At 54.1% G+C, this 9,609-nt stretch overlaps 2 protein-coding genes across 3 annotated transcripts in view; one reads left to right on the top strand and one right to left on the bottom strand.

Moving 5' to 3' along the window:
* The window catches only part of XAB2 (XPA binding protein 2), an 18,296-nt gene extending 10,466 nt beyond the window's left edge, over window positions 1–7,830 (bottom strand). The window contains exons 1-6 of the mRNA XM_034657706.1: window positions 7,675–7,830; window positions 3,026–3,174; window positions 2,648–2,771; window positions 2,242–2,439; window positions 1,363–1,497; window positions 1,114–1,278 (exon numbers count right to left, since the gene is read on the bottom strand). Coding sequence (XP_034513597.1) covers window positions 1,114–1,278; window positions 1,363–1,497; window positions 2,242–2,439; window positions 2,648–2,771; window positions 3,026–3,174; window positions 7,675–7,725 — 822 coding nt within the window. The 5' untranslated portion in view covers window positions 7,726–7,830. The remainder of the gene's footprint in view (window positions 1–1,113; window positions 1,279–1,362; window positions 1,498–2,241; window positions 2,440–2,647; window positions 2,772–3,025; window positions 3,175–7,674) is intronic.
* An 87-nt stretch (window positions 7,831–7,917) lies between these two features.
* LOC100466097 (protein PET100 homolog, mitochondrial) lies at window positions 7,918–9,554 on the top strand. Of its 2 annotated transcripts, none has more exons than XM_002921901.4 (4): window positions 7,918–8,061; window positions 8,794–8,880; window positions 9,048–9,080; window positions 9,419–9,554. In XM_002921901.4, the coding sequence occupies exons 1-4, from the start codon at window positions 8,035–8,037 to the stop codon at window positions 9,500–9,502; spliced, it is 231 nt and encodes a 76-aa protein (XP_002921947.1). In that variant the 5' UTR covers window positions 7,918–8,034; the 3' UTR covers window positions 9,503–9,554. The 2 variants fall into 2 exon arrangements, with proteins under 2 accessions (XP_002921947.1, XP_034513596.1); XM_034657705.1 differs by lacking the exon at window positions 7,918–8,061 and adding an exon at window positions 8,151–8,433.
* The last annotated feature ends 55 nt before the right edge of the window (window positions 9,555–9,609 follow it).

Raw genomic sequence — 9,609 nt, 5'->3', positions numbered from 1 at the left:
CCAGAGCGGGAGTCGCCCAGCTCTGTCAGCCTCCAAACAGTGACACCCAGCAGAGCCATGACTGGAGCTGTGCCCGGCCCCGCCAGAGTGCTCTGGGGCTTCTCCCCGTAGACTGACAGTGACGGTCCCTTGCGCGGTGTGAATGAGGCTCAAGGGAAATGCGTGTAAGGTGCCTGACACCCAGTTAAGACTCGTGAGATGACCAACCCCCGTGCCCCCCCCAGGTCCACGCTGCAGGGACCCTAGCCTCGGCTCAGCCACGGAGGGCTCCGCCGTTGCTGTGTGTACCCCTCATGCCGGCCCGACCCCACTTCTGAAGCTCAAATTCTCCTCATCACTCCTGCCCCCAAAGCTCGGGCCCCATCTCTCTACTCATCCCTGGCTGGTCATACCCCACTGCTCCCACCTGGCCACTGGCTCCAGCGGCCTCCAGGCTGGTCTCCTGCCATCGGCCTCAGCCTGGGGTGGCCCAGGGTGTAAAATGCATAGCGGGTCCTGCCTCTGTCCTGCTCACACCTGGCCGGCGGCTCCCCTCAGCAGGGCACAGCCAGCCCCTCCTTGGCCCGCAGGCCTCTCCCTTCCCTAGCCCTTCACCGACCCCCTCTTTGCTCCAGCTCCACTCCCTTTTGCTCTTACGTCCCCAAGGCCCCAACAACCCCAGCCAGCCCCTCTGGGGACCTCTCAGAACCCCAGACCCTCCCCCAGCCCCGGGTGTGCCACTCCACTGCCTGACGACGAGCCAGCTAACGTGGACACTGACAGGAACGCTAACACTTCATGAGTGACCCTACATCAGGCACCTGTGTGGCACTGGATTCCTCACAGGTGAGGGAGCAAGTGTCACTCTCATTTTGCAACTGAGGACACACAGGCTTAGTGGGTCCAAGGCCACCCAGCCAGGAAGAACTCAGGTCTGGCCAACGCCAAGGTGGGCGTGCTTGCCAGCAGGGCTGGGCCACTCCTCACCTTCAGGAAGGCAAACGTGTGCAGGGCGTGCACCTGGGCACACAAACGGCACATCTGCGTGTCTCCTGCACGTGCCCACAAGCACCCCCAGAATGCCACGCTGGAGAGACTGCCCCCCTCCCCTCGTCGGCTCCCGTGCCCGCTCACCTTCTCGAAGTGGCCGCTGCGGATGTAATAGTCAGCCAGTGAGCACCAGAGCTTGCCCAGCTGGTCAGTGAAGCGGGTGAGGCCCCCGCGGATGATGGCGTCCACATTGAGCGACTGTACCTTGTCTGGGTTCTGGGAGATGAGGTCACAGAGCTCGTGCCACAGCTGCAGCGCCAGGAGAAGAAGTCTCAGCCTTGTTCCCCACAAAGGCGCGCCATCCTGCCCCACCCCGTTCCCCCCAAGGCCCACCTGGTAGTTGGACTTGCCGGCCTTGGACACGAAGCGCTCGTCATTGACCACGGTGGCCAGGCGCTGTGCGGCTTCATCCAGCCGGTCGCTGGACTTGAGGTATTCGATGTACTCCTCTGCGCTCTCGGGGCTGAGCTGCACAGCCACCGGCCCCATCGGCCGTCAGGGGGGCTGAGGAGCCGTACCACGACACCCCCGGCCCCTCAGCGGCTCCAGGTCAGCCATCCACCACTGTCCCGGTCAAGGGCCACCCCTGCCAACCCAGCCTCAGCCACCCCTGTCCAACCTGGGTCCCACCAGTCCGGCTTCAGCCCCGCAGGTCCAGCTTAGGCCCCAGGGATCCAGTCTGGGCCCCACTGGTCCAAGGCCAGCCGTGACCGGTCTGGCTTAGACGACAATGGTAGAGCCCGCACTGTCCAGGCCTTGCTTTTTACCACAAGCCCCCCAGCTAAGAGCACTGTGTTAAGAGTTTCATGATGTATGACAGTTGCCAGCAATTTAAGAAAGCCACACACCATCCGCCCCCGGTTTCCACCTGGAAACACTCCCAGAGCCATTCATCTCGCATTCCCTGCCCTCCCGTGGTGGCCGTTTTCCTGGTTTATGTGGCCAGCTCATGGGCATCTGTCTGCCCAGTTAGACCAAAAAGCTCCACGCATACAGAGCCTGTCTCTGTCACGCTGTCCCGGGACCTGTCTCAATACTGGCCACGCTGCAGTTGTTAGCAAATATGAGGAGAATAAACAAATGCAAACAGAAGCCTGTCTCAGGAAGCCTTTCCCCCACTTCCTGTCGGGTGACATCCTGCAAGGGGCTAGTGTCCAGTAAGCCAGTTTGGGGGGGCCTCTTGACGCGAGGGAGTGGCCCCCCCAAGCTTACCTTGAGGAAGCGCCGGTAGCCCCGCACCGCCGTCTCAGGCAGCGGGTGGGACCGGAGGAAGCGCAGGTACAGGGGCCAGATGCGAGAGTGCTGTGTGATGGGCAGGGCCCGGAGGGCGCGGTCAAACGTGCGGCGGGTGTGCGTGACACGGCCCTGGTCCATCAGGAACTGGCAGTAGTCCAGCCACAGACGGGGCATCTGGAAGTGTGGCGGAGAGGCGTGCTGTGAGCCGCTGGCACCACAGCCCCACCATACACCCGCTGTCCTATGGCCCAGGACGCAGCAAGACCCACAGCCCCCTCCTCCAGGACCAAGTCTGGCTGGACTCCAATCCCCCAGCTTCGCCCATTTCCAGGGTCTGAGCCCCACCTCCCCCTCGCCCCGGCCGGGGCTCCGCCCCCTGCACCTTATGCATGAACACAAAGGCCCTCTCGTGGCAGTTGTTGACATCTTCATAGGCAGGGTCAGTCACGCAGCGATGCTTCACCTGCGCCCGGCGTGCCTTCAGGTATCGGTACCAGAGTTTGTAGCTGGGGGAGGCAGGAGGGGGCGGACGAGGACTGGTCAACTTTAAAGACCCCTAGAAGCCTTCGCCCTGCCCCCACGAAGCAACTGCTGGAATAAGGGGCCTGGGGAAGGCTGACAAGTCTCAGCAATGGGGGGGATGGATACTTAGTGCCAGAACAAGAGCAGCCCCTGGGACCTCCCGGCCAGTTCTGATGGGTCAGGACTGGGGGGGGAGGTGGGGGGCTGGGACAGGTGGGGCGGCTGGAGCGGTCCCCACCTGCAGGGCAGCAGCTTCAGCGCTCGCTCATACAGCTGGTTGAGCCTGGGCTTCGGGGCACCTTGTTTGAACTCAATGTAGCGGAGCCAGCACTTGACCGAGAACTGGTTCCGCATGATCTCCTCCTCATAGGGGAGGTCCTCTTCCTCCTGCGGGAGCCAAGGAATGGGGAGGAGAGAGACCTGCCCTCACAGCCTGGTCCCACGTCCCACTGTTCATCAGAGCCAGGTCACCTGACACCCAGATCCTAGGGCTCAGATCTGGATTTTACTCCTCGGAATTCTACTGCCCACCATCTGACCCAGATCATCAGACTCCTCAGTCTGGATTCTAGGCCGGACTCAAGGTTGTCAGCCAGACACCACTCTTGGACTTTTGGATCGGGCCATCCACTCCCTGGCCCAGATCACCAGATTCCTTAGACTCCCTGGTCCAATGCCAGGCCTTGCTCAGACCTGAACACCAAGCTGTAACTCCGCACGACGTGCCTCTTGCTGGACACCAGGCCTTTGGCATCGCAGGCTCCCACTAGCCAGAGTGGAGCTCAACTCTGCCCCAGAACTTGGAAAACGAATAAGGAAACTTCATTGGAAATGGAATCAGGAAGCCCTGAAGGGGGAGCTCTCACGCCCTACCATCTCTTTGTCAATTGCAGACCCCCCCCCAACAGGAAGATCTCCTTGCCTGGCAACAGCCCAGCCAATGAGAAACTGCCAAAACTCAGTCAATAAGAAGCCATCACTAACCCGAAATATCACTCTCTTCTAATAGACTTTCCTTCAAAGCAGCCCCTCCCAGCTGATTCCTTTTTCTCTATAAAGTGACATTCCTCTCCTTTGTTCTCCAGACTTGCCTTTGGTTTTACCAGCACTTGCATATCCCTATTTAAAACTCCTCTGCCACTCCTAAATAAACCCATTTTGCTGGTAAAATAACTAGCAGTTTTACTTTCAGGGTCGTCAGAAGCTAGACCTTTACCTCAGGAGACGTATGGACCACCAGCAAGCCTCACCAACACTAAACACCAAAAACTGGTGAAGAGGCCAGATCTCAACAGGCACACGGCTCACAGATACCGTAGGTTCCATACCACAATACAGTATCACAATACAGCAAGTCAAATGAATTTTCTGGTTTCCTAGCACACATAAAAGTCATACTTATGCTATACTGTAGTCTATTAAATGTGCAATGGCATTATGTCTAAAAAATCTACACATCTTGATGAAAAAATACTTTCTTGCTAAAAAATGCTAACCGCCATCTGAGCTTTCAGCGAGCTGTAATCTTGTAGCTGATGGAGGGTCTTGCTTCCATGGTGATAGATGCTGACTGACCAGGGTGGTGGCGGATGAAGGCTGAGGTGGCTGGGGGAATTTCTTTAAAAAAGACAGAACGGTTTGCCACACCAATTGAATCTTTCCTCCATGAACGACTTCTCTGTAGCATGTGATTCGGTTTGAATAGCATTTTACCCAGAGTAGGACTTCTTTCCAAAGTAGAATCAATCCTCTCAAACCCTGCTCCTGCTTTGTCAACTGAGTTTATGTAATATTCTAAAAGCTCTGTTGTCATTTCAACAATCTTCATGGTATCTTCACCGGTAGATTCCATCCCAAGAAACCCCTTTCTTTGCTCATCCAAAAGAAGCAACTCCTCCCCCAAACTTTATCACGAGATCGCAGCAATGCAGTCCCATCTTCAGGCTCCACTTCTAATTCTGGTTCTCTTGCTGTTCCCACCACTCCTGCGGTTACTTCCTCCCCTGGAGTCTGGAACCCCTCCAAGTCATCCATGAGGGTTGAGATCAACTTCTTCCAAAACCCTGTTCAGGCTGATACTTTAACCTCTCCTCAGGAATCAGAATGTTCTTAATGGCATCTAGAATGGTGAATCCTCTCCAGAAGGTTTTCAATTCGCTTTTCCCCAGAGCTATCAGAGCAATTGCTATCTCCGGCAGCTATAACTTTATGAAATGTATTTCTTACATAATAAGAGTTGAAAATTGAAATTACTCTTTGGTCCATGGGCTACAGAATGGATGTTATATCAGCAGGCGTGAAGATGACATTAATCTTGTCGTACATCTCTTGTCAGAGCTCTTGGGTGACCAGGTGCATGTTAATGAGCAGTCATTTTTTGGAAAGAATCTTTTTTTTTTCTTCTTCTGAGCAGCAGGTCTCAACACTGGACTCAAAATATTTAGTAAACAGTGTTGTAAACAGATATGCTATCATCCAAGTTTTGTCGTTCCACTTATACAGCACAGGGTAGTTTCAGCTTAATTCTTAAGGGCTCTAGGATTTTTAGAATGATAAACGAGCGCTGGCTTCGACTTAAAGTCATCAGCACCATTAGCCTCTAACAGAGTCGGCCTGTCCTTTGAAGCGCTGAAGCCAAGCACTGACTTCTCCTCTCTAGCTATGAAAGTCCTAGATGACATTTTCTTTCAAGAGAAGGCTTTTCCATTTATATTAAAAGTCTGTTTGGGGCACCGGGGTGGCTCGTTTGGTTAGGCGTCTGACTCCTGATCCTCAGCTCAGGTCTTGATTGCAGGGTTGTGAGAAATAATAATAATAATAAAGATAAAATTTTTTAAAAAGATTTTATTTATTTATTCGACAGAGATAGAGACAGCCAGCGAGAGACACAAGCAGGGGGAATGGGAGAGGAAGAAGCAGGCTCATAGCAGAGGAGCCTGATGTGGGACTAGATCCCATAACGCTGGGATCACGCCCTGAGCCGAAGGCAGACGCTTAACCGCTGTGCCACCCAGGCGCCCCATAAATTTTAAAAGTTTGTTTTGTGTACTCACCTTCATTAATTATCTTAACTAGATTTTTTTTAAAGATTTTATTTATTTGAGGGAGAGCGGGAGAGTGAGAGAACGAGAACAAGCAGGGGGAGCAGCAGAGGGAGAGGGAGAAGCAGGCTCTCCGAGGAGCAGGGAGCCAGACTCAGGGCTTGATCCCAAGACTCCGCGATCATGACCCAAGTCAAAGGCAGACGTTTAACCAACTGAGCCACCGAGGTGCCCCTTAATTAGATCTTCTTCTTCTTAAGATTTTATTTATATATTTGAGAGAGAGAAAGAGAGCACAAGCGGTGGGAGGGAGAGGGAGAAGCAGACTCCCTGCTGAACAGGGAGCTGGATGTGGGACTCGATCATGACCTGAGCTGAAGGCTGACGCTTAACCGACTGAGCCACCCGGCGCCCCCAGATCTTCTGATTAACTTGCTACAGATCCTACTGGCACTCACTGCTTCCCTTTGCACTTTTGTTCTGGAGACGGCTTCTTTCCTTAAACCTCATGAACCAACCCCTATTAGCTTCAAACTCGTCTCCTGCAGCTTCCTCACCTCCCTCAGCCTTTGTTGAACCAAAGAGTTAGGTCTGCTCTGAATTAGACTTTGGCGTAAGGGGATGTTGGGCCTGGTTTGATCTTCTACCCAGACCACTTAAACTTTCTCTATAACAGCAATAAGGCTGTTCTGCTTTTTTATCATTCATGTGTTCACTGGAGTCGCACTTTTAATTTTCTTCAAGAAGTTTTCCTTTGCATTCACCACTTGGCTGTTTGGTGCAAGAGGCCTAGCTTTCGGCCTACCTCAATTCCAACACGCCTTCCTCATTAAGCTTAATCATTTCTAACTTTTGACTTGAAGTGAGAGACGTGTGGCTCTTCCCTTCACCTGAACACTTAGAGGCCACTGTAAGGCTATTAATTGGTCTCATTTCAATATTTTTATGTCTCAGGAAGTAGGGAGGTCCAAGGACAGAGGCGGGCAATAGCCCATGAAGCAGTCCGAACACTTACACTTATTAACTTCCCCCTTTTATTTGGGTGTGGCTCCTGGTGCCCCCAAAATAATGGAAAAGTTTGACATATTGTGATAATTACCAAAACGTGACACAGAGACATGAAGTGAGCAAATACTGTTGGAAAATGGTGCCAACACACCTCCTTGATGCAGGGTTGCCACAAGTCTTCAATTTGTTTAAACAAAAGAGAGAGAGGGGGAGAGAAGAAAAGAAAAGAAAAGGAAAGGAAAGAAAAAGAAAAGAAAAGAAAAGAAAAGAAAAGAAAAGAAAAGAAAAGAAAAAAAGGAAAAAAAAAAAAAACCTGTAATATCTGCGAAGCACAATCAAAGGACATACGCCTGTGCTCCAGATACCAAGCCTTGGACTCCTCAGGATCCCGGAACTGGCCATCACCTGGCCAGCTTCACATCTGACTCCAGAGTTCTCCGAATCCAGACACCAATCCTTTATTCCAGAAACTACAAGGCTCAGGGCCAAACCTAGGCCGTTACTCGGAACACCAACACTTTACCATAGAAACCGGAGCCCTGGCTTCAGACGCCTGATCTCTACAAGATTTAGCTATGCGATCCGCCCCTCTCCCCGCGCGCTCCCATTTCCACCGGAGGTCCGGGTCGCCCAGCCCTTAACCTCGACAGCAGCTCTTCACTCAGACCACCTGGACTCCGGCACCAGAACTTTGCTCCTGGCCAGCCCGGCCCCCACGCCCTGCCCTCGGGTGGACAGAATACCACCCAGACACCCCAGGCGGCCAGACCCCGAAACCCTGAAGCATCCAAGGCCGCTGCTCCCACACGGGCCACACCCGGCCCCGCCGCGGACTCACGAAAACGAGGTCCGGCCGCTCGGGCCGGGAAAGACGCGCCATCACCACCATCTTCCTGGCTCTCCAGCCCCTGGCAGAAGTCGCGTTACAATGACGCCTCCCGCTGAAGGCCCGCCCCCCGGGGCCAGACCTATTTCCTATTGGTTGAACTCTTTCCAACCCCGCGGACCGCGTTTGTTGACTTTCGCTTAGAAGGAGCCAGCGACCGGAAGCAGAGAGGAGGCTCCCGAAGATGACGTCATCTTGAAACTCCTCTACCAATCAGCTTCAGTAGTGGAGCCCGCAAACGCCCGATGAGCTGCTGTTTTGCTGGAGGGTCGACTTTGGGCGGAAGCGGCTTTGTAGCCTAGGAGAAGCGAGATGGGGGTGAAGCTGGAGGTGTTTCGGGTCAGTGAGCTTTGCAGCGGGTGGACGGTTGGACTCCTCCCGGAACTGAGGAGGCGGCTCTGAAAGGGAGGGCGGGGGGACTCCAGGAGAGAGGGCCGTGTGGCGAGAAATCTGAGTTTTGAGAGGGATCTTTAGGGTTGGAAGCCCAGCGGAGGGGGGCGCTGGGTTAGGGGAGGGCTGGTGTGAGGAAGGGCGTCTGAGAGGAGTGATCTGGGAAAGGGGCTCCGAGAACGAAGGCTCCAGACCCTGGGGAAGCTCATGGGCTCCGAGTGGTTGTGTGTTTCTGATAGGGAGACCCCTATGTTTAGGGGAATAGACTCCAAATAATGAGGGCTCCTGGGTTTGAAGATGCTCCAGGGATCTGACGAACGGGTGGGTAATGAGGTCTCAGGAAGATGCCTTTGATTTTAGTACGAGGTTTTGTACTCTGAGTCAGGCGTCTTTGCGCACACGTGTGTGTGTGTGTGTGTGTGTGTGTGTGTGTGTGTCTTCCAGAGGGAGTTTCCCCAGACTTGGAGGAGGCTTTGAGGTCCCTTAAATTATTACTATTAGGGGTCTAGGCTTTAAGGTGTGAGGCTTCGTACCGTTGGTGGGAGTTCTGCGATTCTTGGGGACCCCGAGGAGGCACTGCTGGCTCTGCCGGAGGTTGGTCCTCCAGGCTCTGAGCAACCGATGCGTGTTGTGGAAGGGGTTTAATCCCTGGCTCTGTTCGTTTACCCCCTGCCCTTCCAGATGACTCTCTACCTCACCTTCCCTGTGGCTATGTTCTGGATTGCCAATCAGGCCGAGTGGTTTGAGGACTATGTCATACAGCGCAAGGTGGGCACAGGGACAGTATTTATGGGTTCATTCCAGGGCATGGGGGAGAGAATGGGGCACCAACCTGCTGGGGACCAATGTCTGCTCTCCACCAGCCAACCCTGTCCCGGGTGGGGGGCTCTGGAGGCTCCTGGCTCATGCCTCCAGCTGTTACTTTGTCCCCACAGAGGGAGCTGTGGCCACCTGAGAAGGAGGACCAGGTAAGTAACATACTCTTCTTCCCCCTAAAGGGACGGAGGTGCCTGGATCCTTATGGCCGTGGTGGGTTTGAGTGAAAAATTTGCTCTCAGTCATGAGGAAAGAGAACTGAGAGCAGAGGGGCATATAGTTTCTTTCTTGCCCTCTTCCTGAAAGATGAAGTTGATCCCATTTGGACCCTCGCTGTAATTGGCACAGGGCTTCCAGTGTAGACACTGAACTCTAAAGCTGTGGCCTAGGGGAGTAAGGGGCAGGGTGGTGGGAAGGGGGTCCGGGCCCCTGAGGTGTGTGTCCTCCTCCCTTCCCATTCCACCCCCCTTTTCCACCCCGCACCCCCCAGCGCCGGGAGCTAGAAGAATTCAAAGAGAGGATACGGAAGCAGCGGGAGGAGAAGCTCCTTCGTGCTGCCCAGCAGAGCTCCTGAATCCTAGCGCCTCCACCCGTGAAATAACACACACACAGTTTCTTGTTTCTTGTGGAAGTGTTTTATTGTCTGTTTTCAGGGGCCAAGCGGGGCCAAGCGGGGCCCAG

The sequence above is a fragment of the Ailuropoda melanoleuca genome, chromosome 4 (assembly GCF_002007445.2).
Source record: "Ailuropoda melanoleuca isolate Jingjing chromosome 4, ASM200744v2, whole genome shotgun sequence".
In the NCBI taxonomy this organism is placed as follows: Eukaryota; Metazoa; Chordata; class Mammalia; order Carnivora; family Ursidae; genus Ailuropoda; species Ailuropoda melanoleuca.
The sequence above is the reverse complement of the archived record's forward strand: the minus strand, read 5'-3'. Positions and strand labels throughout refer to the sequence as shown.